At 41.2% G+C, this 22,530-nt stretch overlaps 1 protein-coding gene across 5 annotated transcripts in view; it reads right to left on the minus strand.

Moving 5' to 3' along the window:
- kcnip4a (potassium voltage-gated channel interacting protein 4a) overlaps positions 1–22,530 on the minus strand; it is a 239,134-nt gene that overhangs the window by 20,504 nt on the left and 196,100 nt on the right. For all 5 annotated transcript variants that reach the window (XM_052139883.1, XM_052139891.1, XM_052139909.1 and 2 more), the window contains one exon: positions 5,655–5,779. In XM_052139883.1, the coding sequence (XP_051995843.1) occupies positions 5,655–5,779 (125 nt within the window). The remainder of the gene's footprint in view (positions 1–5,654; positions 5,780–22,530) is intronic.

Consider the following 22,530-nt stretch of genomic DNA (forward strand, 5'->3'; position numbering starts at 1 on the left):
TTCATTACAGTTATCGATGATTGGGAAGGTTAATGTTATTAAAATGAATTATATTCCAAAATTCAAATACCTGTTACCTCCCTATAGATGTCCCCCTCTCTTATTTCAATAAGAGAGGGGGACATCATTTGATAGCATAGCAAAGTCTTTCATTTGGAATGGTAAACGTCCCAGATTACATTTCAGTAAACTGCATAGGCAGATTGACAAAGGTTGGCTCATGGGGTGGCTCAGTTGGTAGAGTGGGTCAGCCACTAATTGCAGGATTGGTGGTTTGAATCCTGGCCCACATGACTCCACATGCTGAAGTGTCCTTGGGCAAGACACTGAACCCCAAGTTGCTCCCAATGGCAGGCTAGTGCCTTGCATGGCAGCTCTACTGCCATTGGTGTATGAATGGGTGAATGTGTCACAGTGTAAAGTGCTTTGAATACCATTAAGGTTAAAAAGGTGCTATATAAGTGCAGACCATTTACCATTTCATTGGTTGCTTCCACCTTAGAGAGACCCTCCCTTGTTTTGTATTGAAAAGGAAGTTCTTGCCACTATTTTGCTATTACAAATCCTTTCTATCAAACTAACCAGAGAAGTTAAGTTACACCCCGTTATCTCGCATTTGCACTCGAATTTGGACAAAAGTGTCCAGATTGTTTAATTCGGACATTTATAGAAATGTTGCCATGGAATGGTTCAACATTTTTTGATTCCCAGATCTCAGTTCTTTAGGTATTTACAGCTGCACCACCTGCTCTGTACTATTTTTGGGAGTAGCATACACCCCCCTAAAATGGCAGGCACTCTGGGAGGGGTGATTACTGCTTTTGGAAAAGGTCATGAGGCATCAGTGTATTACTTCCTGCTAATTCAGAGTCTGGGGGATGGTGCTTTAACTTCTATCAAGAGACTATTGGAGAAAAAATTTAACTTGGTATTGGAGGAGGGAGAGTGGGCTAGGATTGTAAAAAACATCGTCTGACTCTAGAATCTCAAGGGTGTACCTTATGCAATTCAAGATTTTACATCGATTCTGTTGGACCCCCTCTGGATTGTATAGGCTTGGTCTTGGGGATGCACCCACATGCACCACATCAAAGGATGGAGACATAACCCATGCTTTTTGGTGGTGTCCAGAAGTTTTGGATGAAGGTTCAGAGTTTGTGTGTGACGTATTGGGCACTCAGGTTTAATTTTGCCCCAGGCTCTGTATTTTGTGTGATGGGGCCGTCATCGATGAAGAGAATAGGCACATAAAGATTTGGGTCCTAACATGTCATGATCACCAGATAGTTTTAAAGGGATTGAGGTCGGCTGGAGCAAACTCTTTTCAGGAGTGGTGCTCAGAGATGGGGAGGGTGGCAGCCTTTGAAGAAGGGTCATTTAGAAGACTGGGGAAATTGGACTTGTTTGTGGGGAAATGGGGCAGATATCTGGTGTTTCTGGAAGGCTCTCGGGGAGGGGCAGTGGAGAGAGAGGTGTAGTTGTCAATACGTGTGATTATTATTTTTTTTATTTTTGTGTCAATAATCATGTATGACCACTGGGATGTTGTTGGGGGCCAGGGTAAGGGTGGGGTTGGGGATTGGTAGGGGGAGGGGAAATAGTGGGGATTAATTATTGATTCTGTGTATGTATGTTTTGTTTTCTGTGTTTAATAGATGAATCAGAAAAAAACACAAACTATACTTTTTTATAACTCATATAATCAGCATTATAATAAGAGTCAAATATTTAACTGAAAAATTCTGAAATTCACAATTTTCAATTAAATATTTAACTCTTATTATTATGCTGATGATATGAGTTATAATTAAAAATATGAATTAGATATAAAAAAAAAGAAAAGAAAAAGCTACAAAATCATATGTTGTAGTTATCTGCGTGGTGGTACATTTAAATGGTGATTTAGCCATCCTTCTTTATCCTCGAAATGAAAAAAAAAATAAAAAATTGTCCAAAATATTTCCATTGCACCAAGTCAGTAACTCCAATTACCTCAGACTCTAGTACTTGAAAGAAACGGCCTAAAGTTGTTTTGTCTGATCCAGCGTGTCACATCTTTGACATAAAAAGGCTGTGTCTGAGAATGTCCTCTGTTCTTACAGTGAGCTCTGTTTAATTAAAAGGGATTGTTTTGTGTTGCTGTCTTCCACCGTCTCTTGTGCACACAGCGTGAGAAAGACCACATGTAATTACCTTTTAAGAGACACCGCTCTCATCACAACGCCATCACTTATTTCAACTGCCAAACGTCTTCTCAAAGTTATCAAGACACTGCGAGCAACTCAAGGTTCATTAACACTGTTAAGATACACAGACTGCAATTAAGTATTTTTTATTTTTTTTCAGTTTACTCAACCATGATCTTTCAATGAATTGCGCACAAACAATCAGTGACAGGTTATCTGGCATGTTTTGTTTAAAGTTTGCCACTAATTTTAGCAATTAATTAAATAACACTATAAAAAAAGTGAAGATTCTTGGATTGGATGAGTCACATTTAAAGCCATTATAAATACCAAAAAAAAGCACATCTACCACAGCACAGGCAGTTTTCATGAAGCAAGTTGCTATGTTGCTTTGTAAGCATAACTAACCTATATTTAGGCTATAGACTATTTACCTTAAAAAATTATTGTTTATTCTGCTTATTATTATTATTATTAAATGTAACCATTTATTATTTAACATTGTTGCTTTTTATCATATTACTGTTGTTATTGTTAAAAGCAGCTTTGCGTTATGCTTAAAAACCCTCACCCATGTAACCTGTGGTAAAATCACTGTAACACTTGAATTTGTTGCAGATTGGATTCTTTTTAAATCACTTCTTTGCACAAGGTCCTGAGCATTTGAACAGTGTCATTAACCTAGAAACAAGAAATCATCATCAATCTTTATCAAAATGAAATCTCCTTTCAGTAAATCTGTAATATGCAAACTGAGCTAATTATTCTACATTGATTTAATATGTTGCATTGTTTTCATTGTAAAACCAAACAGTGCCTCTAAATACTGTAATCACTGTTGTTGGTTTGTTGAACAGAATCTATGAAAAGATTGGTAAACACAATCATTGTTATTTTTCCACAAGCTAAAATGCTCTCAATTGATATTGATGATAGATATATTGTCACACATTATACATACGTTTTTTGCATATATACAGTGTAATGTTTTTCCCCTCACATTTACCCCAGCTAAGCTGGGGTCAGAGTGTAGGGTCAGCCATGATACGGTGCCCCTGGAGCAGATAGGGTCAAGGGCCTTGCTCAAGGGCCCAACAGTGGTGTCTTGGCAGTGTTGGGGCACAAACCCCCAGCTCTGGGTTACGGGTCAGCCTTAACTGCTGAGCCACAACTATCCCCACCACTGTTCATTATTACAATAAAATTACAACAAATCAACAAAAAGGTACAACATAAAATTACGATGACAAGTTATACATTTCTGTTTTCAGTTTTATTTTTCCTAATCGATAAAAAACATTCAAGTGAAAGTGAAAACATGGATCCTTTTCTCTTGCTAATGCTGGTGTCCTTTGATCCGAATCCAGAAAAAAATATTTTAATGGACACCCCGGAAATAGGGACAATTTTTTCTAATGTCTGGGGTCTGACTGTAGGCTATTTCATGGACACAAGTGACAATTATTCACCCACTTACTATATTTGTACCTTTGCGATCAGGATAAATGCAAGACCAACATGATATCAAAAAGAGCAAGTTATCAACCTCTGAAGACCATGAGACTAACAGGTTAGAGGAAACATGTACCAGATGATTTTACTAATTTAATTTAGGCTACTTTTTAAAGATTTTATCTTTTCATAGATGGAAACAAAAGAAGTAGAAGAGCAAAGTGGAAGTGGCAGGTACATTAATGGATTTTTGTGTTAAGATGAAATATTTAAGAATTAGTGCACTCAAAATGTAAACCTTGTCTTAATTTACTCATGTTGTTCCAAACCTGTATGACTTTTTTCTGTGGAACACAAAAGGAAAAGTTAGACAGTTCAAGCTGCTCTTTTCTGGGTAATTGACAAATAATGTTGTCTGAGAAAAATAAATATCTTTTAAAAATCTAGTTTAAAACACATGTGTCAAGTTCGTAGAAATTTAATCTTTGTGCTCATGTTGATTTAATACATTTAAAAAAAAGATGTAATGACTTTAAAAATGTAATGTGGTGTAACCATTGAGTAAAAGTTATTAAAATACTTTGACATCATTGACTATTCCAAACTATGAAAGTGAATGTGGATGGACACTGTCAAGCACAAGAAAAGCACCTTAAAAGTATTCCATAGGACTCCAGCACTATATTTTTATTTACCGGTAAGTCTTCTGTATCAATATGATAACTTTGTGTAAACTTTGGTCGTATGGACTACTTTTGATGTGCTTATTAGCCACTTTTCCACCATCGGGCCAATATGAGACAGAGCTATCAACTGGTCAGCCATCGGTCTAATAGCCCTGAAAAGTTGCTTTAAAACTTGCCCTAAATATTTCACCCTGGTGCCAAAATCACACACTCCACCCATTTCACAAGCAAGAGGGAAGCTCAAGCTGAGGTATCAGACTCTGGAGACTGGCTAGTCCACAAAATAAACATGGAATTGTACTATGTCCGCAATTTCTTATTTTTCTCTAACCTGTACCATCGTGCGCAGGATACACAATTTGGCAAGTTCGTCAACAATATACTTAATCACATCTTTGTTTCAGCAGATGACGTCGGTCTGACATTGCCCAAATATTCAGAAGAGCCCTGATTTTTTCTACTGACAAATACTGACGATTCCCTGTCCTCTGTTGATCTGTTGAGGTAAACTGGTAGCTAGACATGAAAAATTGGGAAATGAGTATCTTGGTTTTGACTCAGCGAAACTCCGCCTTTGAAATTGACCCCACCTCAATTTCCAGTTGGCCTTCTTTGGCCCAAGGGTAATCATTGGGCCAAAAGATGCTTGGCCACTGGCCCTGAGGAAGCCCAGAGGAATTCCTAAGGAGGCATAATGAAGCATAAGGAAGTGGGAGTGGGAACACAACTGGCCATGACACACGCTAGCACACCCTCATTTGGCCTAATAGTGGACACGTGGCTATTTTGTCCTTTTTGGAGCTTCACAGCCCCAGGTAACTATATGCTTTTGTTGTATGGGAAAGAGCAGTGTGAACATTCTTCAAAACAGGAAAGAGCCCATTGGGATAACGCTGTATTGAAGGTCAAACTTAAAAGCTACGCAAACATTAGTGTTCTCCTCACTTACCCTTACGAAGTTAGTCACAGGCAGTTAAGAGCAGAGTGTGTATGCATTTGCGTGTGGCCTTAAGGAAGGATTACAGCTTTCTGATTTCTTTTCCTGCGAGTCTGATAATAAAGGATCCTTGCCCCACTCTCATGCTTTGTCACCTGACAATTTGGGTCAAGTTAATTTTGTGTTGTCTCATTACATTGTGCACCAGAGGTGTGCCTCAGGGCCACTCTAGAGACCTTTCTCTGACCTGATTATTGTAGGTTGTGTGATATGAGCTCATCTGCAGAGTTTTACATTTTACATAGCAAACCAAAATCCAACCAGAAAAACAATAATACTAATAATAATAGTAAAAGAATAAGAGCAGACATGTAATTAGAAGCATTAGCTCACGTTCTTAAAGCCCCGGTAAAGGATTTGAAGCTCTTTGCGAGAGAAGCGTGTTTGGGCCTCCAGCTGCTCCAGGCATTCTGGTCGATGCCGTACAGCCGACAGCTCCAGCTCATCTTCAACACTATCTGTAGACAAAGACAAAAAAATATGGCTTATGATCCCACATTTAACATTAGATTTGTATCAGCGTCATCAAAACTGGACTTTAATCTAGAATGTATCTGATTCTGCTTTTAAATAAATAAATAAATAGTGCTCTAAACAATGATAAAACAGTAAACAACAGACACTTTCACTCATGAACCCATTATATACCAGTAAATGATACCTTTTCCGGTAAATGTAGCACACCTGCTATTCACACATATGCACTAAAATGCTGTTAAAACTCTGTAATGTCATTGGTTGCAAATGCTCTGCTCTTTCATTTCAGCGTAGGCCCAATTTGACGGTATTTCTTTCCACAACATAGATAATCAAGATTTTTGTACAGTATGTTAAGTACAGTATATTTACTTAATATATTTCAACAGGGAATGTATTACAATTACAAATTACATTATCAAGTTAAAATCGATGGAAAAAATAAAACTATTGAATTAAAGTTGTAAAACAGTGCACTTTGTTTGCCTCGATTATTTGTGGTGGTGGTGGATTTTTTTCAGCAGGATCATAGGTAGTTTAGTTATAAACCACAAATTCTACTATCTTGGAGCTCAATGTATGGATGATGCACACATGTATTGATGTTGTATTTTGGATTCTTTATACACAATGCATAATTTAAATTCATTTTAACAGACTTATCTCAGTTCAGGAGACTCAAGAAAGGGTTAAACTGTCAACGTACAATGTAATGTGACAAAACAACATGGCGACAATCACAGCAGAGTTTTTCTTTGGGAGAAACACCAACAAAACTACATCTGGAAACTAGATAATGTTTTTACATTGAAACCTGTTTGAGTTGAAAGATTAGCTTCCCTATCTGTCACTCGCTCGATGTTGTGTCGATGTAGTAACACTGGGGGTCGGAGCCCCAAGGAAATTGGATTCCTCACCAATGAAAATTGGCAAGTGGAATTTGCATGCCACTCCCCCGGACATACGGGTATAAAAGAGACGGCTTACATCCAATCATTCAGATTTGTTCTTCGGAGCCGATCAGTATTGAAAGCTAATCCACTAGCATTCCAATCACCTCTGCAAATGTTTAAAAGCCTGTTGGATATATGGCTCATATATGGCGTTCTCCCATCTCACACAGATAAGTGCAGAGAATGCCCCTGGGCACGTCAGCAGTAACACTAAAATAGTTTATTTTCTCTAAAATAGTGAGCACTGACGGAGAGTGTCTTTTTTAAGATACCTTTCCGTTTATGTGCAGTTCCTGGGTGCGGCGTTATCTCTCTTCCTCTGACAGCCATGATTGCTGTCTCACGTGTATCGGCTGTAGTCACGCTGAGACAGCATTCGTGGATAGCTCATCTTCTCACTGCGAGAACGTGACCATGGCAATGTTGCGATCGCGGCTTTCTTTCTTTCACAGAACAATTTGGTGGTTTCAATGAGAGCATTTCCACTGGGTGAATCCCCACAAACCTTCCAGTCCCCAGCATGCTTGTTTCCACCGGTCGAGTTCATGGATGAGTTAAGCGGCTCGCCCCCAGGTGGGCTTGATGTCTCATTCAGGGCTTGTGATGAGGATGGGGTATCGATCACAGCATCAGAGTGCAGGCTTTTGCAGTTTGATGCTGAGGACTCAGCCGGGCTGCCACCATCTGGTGCAATCGCCAGTCAGAGGCTGACGGGGAACTGACGGCAATGTTTTCCCAGGCTTCCACCAATATCGGGCTGGAGTAGAACCCTCCACCTTGCGCTGAAAGTTCGTGGCTAGACGATTGGTTTCTGGGCTCAGAGCACTGCACGCAGCCACACTTTTCCCCAGTTCCTTTGTTCCCAGAGGTGTATGAGGAGCACACAAAGTCGTGGTGGGCACCTTTTACTGCCTGGTTCCGTTTCATGTGTTCTTCCGCTCTCACTATCCTCGAAGGCCTGCAAAATGCCGGCACCTATCGGAATCATCCTGGGCTCCCATCCAGGGCCTGTAAGTTCACTTTGTCCTTGATGGCCAAGGCTTACAGTGCTGCTGGACATGCCACCTCCGCCTTGCATGCCATGGCCATCCTGCTGGTCCTCCAGGCCAAGGCTCTGAAAGAGCTGCTCGAAGGTAGTCCTGACCCGAGATTGATGCAGGAGCTACGCTCGGCGACCGACTTCGCCATGCATGCGTCGAATGTCACAGCGTGGGTTCTCAGGCAGGCAATGTCTACTATGGTTGTCCAGGAGTGCAACCTGTGGCTCAACCTTGCAGATATGTGGGATGCCAACAAGGTCCGCTTTCTTGATGCCCCCATCTCTCAAGGTGGCCTGTTCGGTGACACTGTCGAGGACTTTGTCCAGCAGAAGAAGCGGACGGAGGCGATCCAGCACATCCTGCCTCAACATGATTCCTCTGCCACATACAGGCAGTCGAGATCCCATACCCCATCTGCTCATCGCTGAGGGTGTCCACCTACGGCAGCAACACCATAACTGGGGCACTGTTTGCAATGGGCATGCAGCCTCGGGTTCCTGGACAGGACCTTCACTGCATTTGCATATCAACTGCCTTGAGTTGCTGACGGTATTGCTGGCTCTGCAGAGGATTCGGCCATTGATCCAGGGCAAGCATGGGTTAGTTGGAGGGACAACAAGGCGACAGTAGCATATATAAATCGCCAAGGTTGTTTATGCTCATGTTGCATGTAGCAACTCACCCGCCATCTCCTCCTTTGGAGTCAGCAACGACTAAAGTAATTGCGGGCCACTCACATCCCAAGCAAACTCAGGAATTCTTCAACACAAAGAGAGCTGTCCACCAAATTATAGCAATAGCAAGCTTCCATGTCCCATTCTGTATTAGGCTTGCAAGGTTCTGAAACATGTGAATTCATAACACTTTGAAATACAAACACTAACCTGTTCAACAACTGCCCACTTTGATGAATGTATCCAATGCATCTTGAAAGGCCTGGAACTTCCCTGTCTCAACCTTATTATCTTTACATCTAAAAATTAACTGGTGCTCTATCAGCTTTTATACTATTTGAACCCTAAGAAAGCATATTTTACTGGATGGTCATTACTTCAAATATATCAGTTTAATTCATCTTGCATCCAGTATGATGTGCCTAAGATTTGCACATAATTTACACTCCTAAAGGCATATTTAAAAATTAATGCTTGAACAACATCAGTCTCTAAGCCAATACATGATGGCAGAAATGTAGGCAGAGTCTCTGAGCATTAATCAATAGGAACTGACTGTGCTATTGCGAGGCACAGTGATTACTGTGACACGTGAAGCATGGAAGACAAATGGCTGACATATGACCCTCTGATCCAAAGGGGTTGTCTCATCACCCATGTCAGACAGGCAGAACTGACATATACCAACATCAAAAGTTTGGCTTTTAACATCTTGGAACCAGTCCTCTGCATGGGCATATAGTGATTGAATACGACAGAGTAATAATAGCATCATTGCAAATTCATTGTAACAGCACCATTTTAAAGCAACATGTATAATGGCCCCAAAACATATCTGGACTCTTGAGCCAAATGTAAAAATGTATGAATGGTATTGCATAAAATATCAATATAGCAAACAAAGTGGTATCTACAAACAAATTAAACTAGAATTTTTTTTTTTTTTTTTTTTAATTAACTTGACTTTTCTAAAACATTTTTGCAATGGCTATTAACCAACTGGTCAGGTCCCCTCAAGTTCATACAGGTGCAGAGCAAGTGTATTTCATCAAATTGGATATAGACATGTTCTACTAATGTTTGACAAACATAAAGTTTACTTAAATACTCCTACTCCAAATACTTTTGGTCTTAAAGCAGTGGCGGATGCAGAAAGAGGTTGATGGGTGGGCCTGTAAAAGTTCAGGTCGGCCAGAATAAATCTCATCAATGCACGATTTCTTGTATCTTCAACAGGCTTACATTTTTGAAGAATAAATAAATACAATAAAAATAAATAAATAATGATGGTCTGGTCAGGTATAATCATACATTGATGTCCTATTTATTTAGTTTTTTCACTATTTATAGAGATCACAACATGATCGACAACCAACCAATACAGAATGTCTTAGTTCAGAGATCCCCCATTCACAGATATTGCAAGTTGTTTTAACCATGCCACAGCAGGCCAGACTAACAAAATAAATACATTAACCGTGTTGGCTTCCCTTGAATGGCTGATATCTGTTCTAAACAAGTCGGAATAATCTGGGTTTTGAATTGAAGTGGTTGATAATACATCCAAAGTGTCTGTTAGTTCTTTTTCAAACGACAGGAATGTCAAGTAATTAAGGCACCAAATTAACATTGATGATCTCAAGTGTGTCTTGATCTGGTTTGTTACAGAAAAAAGTCTCTCAACACTGCAGGACATCATAGGTAGTGTTAATATAGCCCTTAACAAACTGTTAATATTGGGAAAAATGTCAGCAGGGCAGCTATCAATTACTTCAATCAGTGAGCGAAAATTTTTGTTCTTTTTATCAATTTATCTTCTGATGTGTTCGATGAAAACTGTGTATTCAGCATCACAGACTACAATACCATACACATTGCATGGGGCTTTCAAAAGTTCTTTCATGCCAAACGTGGCGGATCCCGGTAAGAAGGAAGCTGAAGCTCACATAATCCCATAGGTATAATTTTTATATCAACTCTGCTATCTGCCTTTCAATTATACAGTTCCACATTACCCTTAAATCATCATTACATTTGACAGCGGACATTTTCCCCCAATGTTGTGTTGACGACAGGCTCAAGAAATTTAGTAGGCTGCTTGCGTGCACAAGAAGTGACCTCCCAGTTGGCTATGTCATGCTTGTGCATTAACTCCTTGTGGCAGGGCGGAGGGTGGGACCGGGTGTGTAGGATCACGACCCGGCCCTCCGCCCTGCCACACTCCTCTTTTAAACTGAGCACTTTGTCAAAGTCGCCATTTGAATCATCCTGGACAGTCACATAAGTAGTGTTCAGTGTTTCAATCAAAGAGATACAGTCAGTCACACAGTGTTGAACTCTGCAACCCCTTCGTTGCAAAATCGCCTCTCTTGTAAAGTTTGCAAATGTAACAAGATGTAACAGGAATTTCTTTGTTTGTATCTACTGTAACAGCTGTTCTGCATCTATTTAAGTTTGACCACTTGATTCGGCATATACAGCCAGGGCTTTCAGTATGACATCTAGCAAATCTAAGAATTTATGCACAGACCCTGATTTGGAGCTCCATCTTTTCTCGCACACTCTTTCCAATTCCATGCACTGACTGGTTGGATGCAGCACCTTTTTGTAGTATCGTGAACCTAGCGTGTCTTTGAGCCCCGGTGAAGAAATTGTGTGTATGATTTACAGTATCAAAAAAAGTACTCAGTGGCACTTTGGCAGCAGTTCAAAGCTCCAAACTGAGTCAGTGGGACTTGCAGTGCCCATACACTTGCTCTATGCTCTGATATAACCAATGCGCTATCCAAACAGATCCAACACAGAGAGAAGGATCCAAATCAATTGGTTAAATAACTTTGAGGATCCTCTGCGATATTCCTTGGGCAGACATTTCTGCAGTTTCAACAAAGCCTATCTCTCGTTCTTTAATTACCCCGCGATGAATGTATCAGATACACAAAGCAGCTAGTTCATGTTTGGATTGATCTTTATAATAATATGCAAGTATTGCATAATATGTGGGTTGTTCATGCAGTTCAGTTTTTATTTTACAAAGCAGCAGTGAGGCTACAGCCTCAAGCAGCTTGTCTTGAATGTGGTTGCTCATTTTGTGGAAGCTCCTTTAGTCTATTTTCAATTGCTGGATCATACTTTGACATGAACTTAAATAGCTCCAAGAAATTCCCTTTATTGAGTGTGTCTTCCATTTCCCTGTGCCTTCTTAATGGAATGTCCAGGTTAGCGCACAACTTAACGATGTCCAACATAACTTTAGCGTGCAGTTGATTTAACACAGTCCCGCGGCTTTGCACTCCAAGGCTTTCCTTGTAAGCATCCAACTTACAAAGCGCAATTGCATGCTTGCTACGCTCATGTTTGTTGCTGGCCTGTCGGAGGCGTTTCCAATTTTTATAATTGTCTCTTATGAAAGTAAACTCGGTATGCACCTCAGGGAAATGTCTACAAGCTTTACAAAAAGTAATGTCTCTTTCTTTACTATATTCAGTCCATTTTAACTTTTGGTATCATTACCATTGAAGGAGCACGATTTTCCATTTATTACAGTAATCGGGAATGTTACCAGCATTGGTTGAGTCGCTGGTTCCTCTACACCTGACAGATCCGAAGGCCAATGACTAAGATCTTCAGAAGCCGGTGGCGGTGGGGGTTGCTCCTGGGGTAGGGTATGCATACTGCCACTAACAGTAGCACAGCATTCTTGGGATGTTGAGGCTGTTTCTCTTTCTGTTTCAACTTCATTTCCAGATGAATCATGATCCTGTGATTCCTCATTTTCTTGCACAAGTATTGGTCTAGACAGGTTTTTTTTGTTTTGTTTTGTTTTTTAATAGATAGTTATTAACCATAATTAGAGTTGCTACAGAGCATTACCATCAAGGGAGCAGCGAGCCTGGGTAGAACTCATACACTATTGGCACGATTAATTGAACGTTATTGGCGTTATGACGTAGCATAATGGAAGACCAGTTCAGAATCGCCTGTTATGAATATTAGAATATAGTTCTAATGAAACTTATGACAAAACAAATCACATGGGTTACAGTGAGGCTATTACAATGGAAGTGAATGGGGCCAATCCATAAACGTTAAAATAGTCACTGTTTTAAATGTATAGCCACAAAAAAGATGTAAACAATATGCATGTTAATGTGATTTTAGTGTGATAAAATCACTTACTATCCTTTTCTGTGTAAAGTTATTGCCAGTTTTACAACTTCTTTGCCATGAAGATGTAATGTTAACAAACCCTAAAACAACTGTAGTAAATAAATTTACTTCTTACATAATACATGAGATTTAACAGAAGAATTAATGTAAGTGTCATATTTATGCCTTTAAACCCTTCAAAAATGGGCATTTTTAAAGAAAAGAACAGACGAGTAAAAATTTTTTTTGTGGTAATCAACAATATGCCACAAATGCTGTCAATTGAACTTAACTTGTATTGAACCTGGAACATTCCTTTAATTAAAAGAACATAACTGTCATGTCTTGTCCTGTCTTGTCATGTTATGTCTCACTTCTGTTCTTTCCCCCTACTCTGTCTCCCTCTGTTGGTCGTTCTATGTTACTTCCCTCTCCTTTACTCCGCTCCCAGCTGTTTCTTATTTTCCCTGAGTTCCTCGTTAATCCTCTGCCCACCTGTTCCCTCTTTCCTCTGATTAACTCTCTATTTCTCTCCTCGCTCTCGCTACATTCTCTGTCGGATTCTCCACTCAGTTATACTACCCCTTAGAAGCAACTACTGCCCTGTCTGTCTCTGTCCAGAGTCCTGTCCTGCTGGCGTATACCATTGTTATACTGTTCTCCACTAAGGACCTTCTCCGATCTCTGTGCCCAGTTACCTGACGCCACGAGCTAGTGGCACTCTACAGCTACCCGCTGCCTTGGGAGAAACCCGCTGGCTGTTATCGCTTCTCCACTCACCCTGTCTACTACCTGTGGACCACCACCGCTCGAAGGGAGCGTTTGTTTGCTGTTTTTGTTATCGTACTCTCTGCGGACTGTTTTATTTGTATTCCTCTCAAGGAGAAGACCCTGTGTTGACCAACTGGGGAGCATTCGCATTTCTGCCAGGGAGAAGGAGCGGAGAATCACCCACCGTCTCTGCCTCTACTGCGGTTCTGCTACTCACTTCGTCACCTCCTGCCCGGTAAAAGCCAGTGCTCGCCAGTAAGAGGAGAGCTACTGGTGAGCACTACAACTCTGGTCTCTCCTTTGAGGTCTTGCACCACTCTTCCCGTCCATCTCCGCTGGACTGGCTCTGCTGCCACCTGCAGGGCATTGGTGGACTCTGGCGTGGAGGGCTGCTTCATGGACGACACCTGGGCCCAGGAACATGGTATCCCTCTCTTGGACTTATGTCAGCCCACAGCCCCATTTGCTCTGGACGGCAGTTCCCTTCCTAGGATTCAGCGTGAGACGGTACCCCTGACTCTCACTGTCTCCGGTAATCACAGCGAGACCATTTCTTTTTTTATTTTTCAGTCCCCTTACGCCCCTATTGTTTTAGGCCATCCCTGGTTAGTTCAACATAATCCCTCTATTAATTGGGCCAAGAATACTGTCCTTTCGTGGAATGTCTCTTGTCATGTTAAATGTTTGATGTCTGCTGTTCCCCCTGTATCCTCTGTCTCTGTTTTTCAGGAGGAGCCTGGTGATTTGGCGGGGGTTCCGGAGGAATATCACGATCTGCGGACGGTGTTCTGTCGTTCCCAGGCCACTTCCCTCCCTCCCCATCGTTTTTATGATTGTAGTATCGATCTCCGTCCAGGTACCACCCCCCCCCCCCCCCCCGGGGTAGACTTTACTCGCTGTCGGCTCCTGAACATCGAGCTCTCGAGGATTATTTATCCGTAGCTATCGAGGCCGGTACTCCTCTTCTCCCGCCGGGGCGGGGTTTTTTTTTGTGCAGAAGAAGGACGGTTCCTTACGCCCCTGCATTGATTATCGAGGCTTGAATGACATAACAGTTAAGAATCGTTACCCGCTCCCTCTTATGTCATCAGCTTTCGAGATCCTGCATGGAGCCAAATTTTTCACCAAATTGGATCTGCGTAACGCTTACCATCTTGTGCGCATTAGGGAGGGGGACGAGTGGAAGACTGCGTTTAACACTCTGTTAGGGCATTTTGAATATCGGGTTCTCCCGTTCGGCCTTGTTAACGCCCCTGCCGTGTTTCAAGCACTAATTAATGACGTCCTGAGAGACATGCTAAATATCTTTGTTTTCGTTTATCTCGACGACATCCTGATTTTCTCTCCGTCTCTCCAAGTTCATGTCCAGCATGTGCGTCGCGTCCTCCAGCGCCTTTTAGAGAACCGTCTTTACGTTAAAGCTGAGAAGTGCTCCTTTCATGCCGCCTCCGTTAATTTCCTCGGCTCTGTCATTTCTGCAGAAGGCATTAAGATGGATTCTGCTAAGGTCCAAGCCGTTTTAGACTGGCCCGTTCCTAAATCGCGCGTCGAGCTGCAGCGCTCGGCTTCGCAAACTTTTATCGACGATTCATTCGTAACTTCAGTCAGGTGGCTGCCCCTGACTGCCCTTACGTCTGTCAAGTCATGTTTCAAATGGTCCGGTTCCACCCAGGGGCCTTTGATCTCCTCAAGACCCGCTTCACGTCCCGCTCCATCCTCGTGATGCCTGATTTGTCCAAACAGTTCGGTGGTCGAGGTTGACGCATCAGAGGTGGGCGTGGTGCCATCCTCTCCCAACGCTCTCCCTCGGACAACAAGGTCCACCCTTGCGCGTACTTTTCGCATCGCTTGTCGCCACCTGAACGTAACTACGACGTGGGTAACCGCGAGCTGCTCGCCATCCGCCTAGCTCTAGGCGAGTGGCGACAGTGGTTGGAGGGGGCGACCGTCCCTTTTGTCGTCTGGACTGACCACCGGAACCTGGAATACATTCGCTCCGCCAAACGACTAAACGCGTGCCAGGCTCGTTGGGCGCTGTTTTTCGCCCGGTTTGATTTTGTTATTTCCTACCGCCCTGGTTCCAAGAACACTAAACCCGATGCCTTGTCACGTCTCTATTCCCCCGAAGTCTCCATGGACCCCGTGGGGATTCTCCCTACGGCCCGTATCGTTGGATCAACTGTCTGGGGAATAGAGAGGCAGGTTAAACGAGCACTCGCTCTCAATCCCTCGCTGCGCACCTGTCCTAGACACCTCCTCTTCGTTCCCGCCCCCACCCGCCTGGCCGTTCTTCAGTGGGCTCACTCGGCCAAATTGGCTGGTCACCCCGGCGCTCGGGCACGCCGCTCCATTCGCCAGCGCTTTTGGTGGCCCACTCGGAAGCGTGACGCGCGTCGTTGCGTGGCGGCTTGTTCCGTCTGCGCAGCAGACTAAAGCCGGAATTCTCCCCGGCTGGACTTCTCAGACCTCTTCCCATACCCTCTCGACCGTGGTCACACATAGCCTTAGACTTCATTACCGGACTCCCTGCGTCGGCAGGCAATACAGTCATTCTCACTGTCGTCGATCGTTTTTCTAAAGCTGCCCATTTTATTCCCCTCCCTAAGCTCCCTTCCGCCAGAGAGACTGCGCAAATAGTCATCGAGAATATTTTCAGGATTCATGGCCTCCCCTCTGACATTGTTTCGGATAGAGGTCCGCAATTTACTTCCCAGTTTTGGAAGGAGTTTTGCCGCTTAATTGGGTCTTCCGTCAGTCTCTCGTCCGGCTTCCACCCTCAATCTAACGGTCAAGCTGAACGGGCCAATCAGACTGTCGGCCGCATCTTGCGCAGCCTATCCTTCCGTAACCCTGCGTCCTGGTCCGAACATCTTCCCTGGGCAGAGTACGCCCATAACTCGCTTCCGTCATCTGCTACCGGCCTGTCTCCTTTTCAGAGCAGCCTCGGGTACCAGCCTCCGCGTCCACCCAGTTTTTCACGTCTCCTGTGTTAAGCCCGCTATTCGCGCTCCCACTCGTCCCCCCTCTCTTCCTGTACGTGTTGAGGGCGCGCCCATCTATGGGGTCCGCAAGATTCTTGACATGCGACTCGGGTCGTGGTCATCAGTTTCTGGTTGATTGGGAGGGTTACGGACCCGAGGAGAGAGTTAGGTTCCTTCTCGGACGTATTGGACCGCTCAGCTCATCGATGATTTCCTCCGTCGCCGCCAGGTCTCCTCCTTGAAGCGCCAGGAGGCGTCGTTGAGGGGGGTACTGTCATGTCTTGTCCTGTCTTGTCATGTTATGTCTCACTTCTGTTCTTTCCCCCTACTCTGTCTCCCTCTGTTGGTCGTTCTATGTTACTTCCCTCTCCTTTACTCCGCTCCCAGCTGTTTCTTATTTTCCCTGAGTTCCTCATTAATCCTCTGCCCACCTGTTCCCTCTTTCCTCTGATTAACTCTCTATTTCTCTCCTCACTCTCGCTACATTCTCTGTCGGATTCTCCACTCAGTTATACTACCCCTTAGAAGCAACTACTGCCCTGTCTGTCTCTGTCCAGAGTCCTGTCCTGCTGGCGTATACCATTGTTATACTGTTCTCCACTAAGGACCTTCTCCGATCTCTGTGCCCAGTTACCTGACGCCACGAGCTAGTGGCACTCTACAGCTACCCGCTGCCTTGGGAGAGACCCGCTGGCTGTTATCGCTTCTCCACTCACCCTGTCTACTACCTGTGGACCACCACCGCTCGAAGGGAGCTGCTGTTTTTGTTATCGCCTCTCGGACTGTTTTATTTGTATTCCTCAAGGAGAAGACCCTGTGTTGACTTTTTACTGAGCTTCATTAAAGACTCTGTTTTGTTTCTTACATCGCGTATGGGTCCTCACTTTCCTTCATAACAATAACAGTATATTTATTATTTTATTTATTTATTTAAAACCTAACAACATTATTTTTGTAAAATGTTTTGATTGAAACATTTATTGTGTTCTTTTTCCTTAAAATAAATGCCACTTGATTTGATATTAAGTTATCTAATGCAATAATATTAATTAAATACTTGTTGGGGCAATTGTTTATGTATGTGCATTATAACTTTTCTTCATGTAGAATTATTCATGAAAAATAAAACATAAGAGCATTTCATCAGTTGATAACCATGACAGTTAATCATCAGCATCCCCAGTTACAGAATTCAATAAAACATTGATATTTAGGATTTTTTGTTGTTCCCTTAAAGCTGAAGTATATAAATAAAAAATGAACAATGTTTTTTAAAACAGCTTTCTGAATACACCACTCATATGCAATTGAGCGAATGAACAAAAAGTCCCCAACTAACTCCATTGGTTGAGTAATGTTGGTCTAAACAGGTCACTCAAAACATACACAGGAATTTTTATAGTGCCACAGAGACACAGTATTTACCGTTTTCGAGGAAATTAGCCAAATGGTTTACTTATAGTTGTTTATGCATATTAAGCTGGGATAGGAGAAAGTATTTTAACCCTGAAAAAGATACATACTTCAGCTTTAATATAAAATGTGTCTAAATGTGTGCAATTGTATGCTGGGAGCTTTTGTGAGGTATTCAAATAATTAATTATTGTTTTACCAAACAGACTGTTCAAAGAATCGACGTGATGAAGACTGAAGCAGAAGGCAATTGTAGAATGGATTGATAGCATTCAGTATTATACTCAGCAGCTATTACACTTGAGTACAGATGTCCTCGGGATACATTGAAAATAATGAAGAGTACGAGATAGAAAGAGAATGAGAACTGCATAGAGGCAAAAACATGAAACAGCTTAGAGAAGTAAAAGAAGAACAAAGGATGGAGACTGAGAGAGACTTGGTTTTGAAAAGAAACAAATAAACAGTAGCACTCTTTTAGAGTGTTTTGAAAGAAAGACTTGCTTTGAGTACTGGAGGATGGCTTTTTTGCAGACGAGCACATGAAGAGCTTCTTGAGGCGTGCTGTAACTCCACGCCTGCTACCGTTCTGAGAGCAAGTGTTACCTAGGAGATACAGCGTGAGTGTCACTATGGTAACCAGGCTTGACAGGAGCATCCAGTGGTTGACATGCTGGTGTGAGTGCATGAAGCAAGGGAGGAAGGGATGTGGAGTTTCATGCAAGAGGTTTAGATGTGTGCAGATCCAGAATCAGTTTTTAGTTTTCCATCAATGTAAATTAGAATCCTAAAAGGATCGTATTGGATTGTAACAGCACACAGAGAACATGGGTGAGTATAAGCTCAACACACAGACCTACAGCTTAAAGTGCATCATTGGACTATACAATTCTAATAATAATGTCAAAAGAAAGATAATCGTTTACTTTCTAAATTGGGATATAGCATAGACATGCCATATAATTGTTCTTGTATAAAGCTTATAAGGTAACACTTTACAATAAGGTTCCATTCGTTAATATTAGTTAATGTTAGTTAATAAATTGTTCATTGTTAGTTCATGTTAGTTTATAGTGGATTAACTTTATCCTATCTAATGTTACTATCCCCCGCAAATGATAGTATCTATTGATGATATTACCTTGGCATCACACCACAATGTTAATAGAAGTTAATTACAAATGGATATCAATGGTGCAGTTCTGAACAATCTGCAAAACAAGTTTAACTTGGTTTAATATGCCTGTATGATTATGTTGGACATGTAACAGGTTGATGACTAGGCTCTTTGCATGCTTAACACACTTCTAAAGCCTGAGAAATGTGGCATATAAAAATGAAAACTACCATGAGACATGCAAAATGTATCTTTACTGCTTAAGTTATTGGTCCACATACAGTAAATAATAGTATTTCACTTTGATTTCATCATATTTAATATTCAAATTTCAACAGCAGATGGTTTACTTATTGCAGTCAAAATAAATGCAAAGGCATAATTTAAGAATTATTACATTAATTTTATTCACATATCCTTTCAGAAACAGTATATGTAGCCTATGCGCAGCACTGGTGGAGATGGGGTCCTGTCGTATCGTTACATCAAACATGGTATAAGAACTTATTTGGCCTCACATCTGTCACAGGGTTACACTTTGGAAATTAAAAAGCAGCCATTTGAAATTGGAGTGTGTGCAATCGAGAAAAGTTCAAATCTAACAACAGCAGCTGCGGAGCAAATGGGTCTTATTAAAGCAGATTCAATAACAATGAAGGTGATCTGTGAAATATCATACATTTTGTCAAATCATGAACTTGCCCTGATCCACTGTTCCAGATGAAAATTTAGAAAAGGCCCAATTTTTTTTAGGAAAAGGGGTGTTTCTACCCCACAAACAGCACATTTTGGGCATTTTCAGCTCAATAGCAAAGCACCCAGCCTGCAAAAGAACACAGAGCGTTTGTTTGTAAACAGTAACTTCATCTACAGTATATACTAACCAGCCTGACATCATGAAATTTAAGTGACAATGGCAACATTTTTGCAAAGCAAAATTATGTGCTTCAATATACATATGGCTGCAGTTTCCCTGGGAACTGTCCAGCAAGTGAACTGTTCATGTCGCTTTATTGGCACTTTTATTTCACTTTCAATCCAAGCCTCCTTAGCTGGGCTCGAGGCTTGGTTTTCAGAGACCAAAGTCCAACACTCTTTCAGATGAGTTACCGTGCAAGCTAATCACATTGGAATAAGTGTGTAAATGTAGGTGGGTCTGTAATACAAGCATAAAAAAAAATCTAATTATACATTAGAGTAAAGTGTTTTGATATAATATCATAGCAGGGTGTGAGTAATAGAGTGACAATAAGCTTCTATAAAGTCATAAACAGCCATAGTACCCATTATTTGTGTGAAAGTGAATAAAGCGCACAGTTGTTATAGCACATCTAGTGATCATTTCACCAGGAATCTGTAGCAAACCGTGGAAGAAGCACATAAACTAAGTTTGCCAAAAAGTGGTTTTGGCCCCATTTTCACCAGGTATTAAGATGCATTTTTGGTGGTCCGATCACATATGATCTATTCCTAAATACAGGTCTCAATGGGGTCTTCTTTAAAAAAGAAGATAAATCCACAAGCACGAGAACTTCACGGATCTTCTTTAGTGTGTCCGATACCAACACAGATGACAAGCACAAACACCTGAAGCTCCTTTAATACAGATAATCAACTAAAATAATGGATAATTCTGCTTGATATATTGTGCATAGATTAAATTATTACAACCACATCTAGGAGAAACTGCACTGTTTTTTTTTTTTGTAGCTTTCTTTTCTGACTTTGCTGTGCTTTAATATCATGCCAAAACACACTGACATAGTGATTGATGTATGCTATTATGAAACAGAGACCCTCCCCTATAAATTTGAACTGAAGTGGTCACAGGAGATGCATTTAAACGATTAGGTGTAAACAGCGATGTGTCTCACCTAACCACATGTGATCGGATCTCCGTAATCAATCGTAATACGAGGTGGAAATGGGGCCTTTGTCAGATTTTGTCAGTTTTGGGGGCAATTCCCCTTTGTTCACACAATGCAGGCTATTTCAGGTTCTACTATCCTTATGAGGACACTTAAGGGGGTCGCACACCGAACGAGAAGCGCAGCTTAAATAAAGTCATATTGGAAATACAACGGATAACGTTACAACAAAATAACAGACTTAACAACGTGATAGACACTTTTACTTGATTAACGTTCAAACATCAGCTATTATTCAATTAACATAAAAAATAAATAATACATCAGTTAAAACTCACCCATCGTGCAGCTCTTCTAGATTTCTACCAGGAGTTGATTCAAAATTGAGCTCACGCAAATAGAATGTGTGCGTCCGGTGTGCGATACCTGTGAGTTGTTCTAGACGTGGCGCGGGCGCTTCTCGTTCGGTGTGCGACCCCCTTTAGTCCCTACAATGTAGGCAAAACCTGATCCACACATGCTGAACCATCACAGCCATTAATTCAAAATATAATGTTCAGTATGATAAAGATGTATAAGACAACTGAATTTAAAACGCATCTCAAGGTCTTACGAGCTATTAGTAATTAATCATTTTTGCATTAAGGTCATTCATTCTGGACAAGGCTTATTACATTGAATGTATCTGGAGTAAAATCTAACACTTCAAGACACATTATGGACAAAATATGCAGTTGTTTAACTATAGATAATGAGTGTGGCCTTCCCTTCATAACATGCTTAGGTAGGAGATATTATATTTCCTGTAGGGAACTGCTGGGGTTATCTCTAGGGCAGCACATGAGGTCACTATGAAGGCTATACTCTCTGTGCTTAATCTGTATGGTAACAATGTGATAGTTTGAACAGTGGTTTAGGCTACATTGTCTGTGATGTGTAATCAACAGAGCAGCCAGGAAATCAAATCTAAATAAACAACATGGTTACATTGTACCTTCTACCATTGAGCCTTCCTGAGCCTGTCTTACTAATTTTAGATTTCTCTCTGACAGAATGTGTTTGGTTTTTATCTGTAGATTTATAGATTTATTGATTTATGGTAAATATACCTCAGGTTACATGTTTCATATAGTATGGCATTTGTTATCAGTTATTTCTGATTGTTTGATGACCTCACCACTGGAAATATCAATGCTACTATTGAAATTGCAGTTTGTTTTTTTTATTGTTGGCCTATTCAAATATGCACATATACATTGCTACTGAGCCTCACTGTTGCCTGAAGAAAATTTGTGAAAGCATTGGAAGCTTTACGTCTCTTATATATTTCATGTATTAGAGGAATGTCTAACATTATATTAGATGTTATACATATTTATTAAGATTTGAAAAACTTTCTTGTTATTGTATTATATTATAACTATACATCTATTAATCAACAGATAAAAAACCCCACGGATATTGTGTCAACTTTATGCTTACTGATAGTTGCTCCAGGTGGCCAAGGTTGATACCACATGCTAATTGTTAGTTAGCAAAAATAAATAAATAAACAAATGATAATAATAATAATAATAATAATAATCTCACGTGTTGCATATTGAGGAGAATTTTTGAGAGAGAAACCAATTAAAAGAGAAAAAATATCTGAGAGAAAAATACATTTTCAGAGAGAAAAAACATTTAAAAAAAATGTATTTCCACAGTGCAGTTCAAGGCTTCCATACTACATACCACTTTAAATAAAACCCCTTTAAATCATTTCA

Source organism: Xyrauchen texanus, chromosome 2 (assembly GCF_025860055.1).
Source record: "Xyrauchen texanus isolate HMW12.3.18 chromosome 2, RBS_HiC_50CHRs, whole genome shotgun sequence".
Taxonomy (NCBI): Eukaryota; Metazoa; Chordata; class Actinopteri; order Cypriniformes; family Catostomidae; genus Xyrauchen; species Xyrauchen texanus.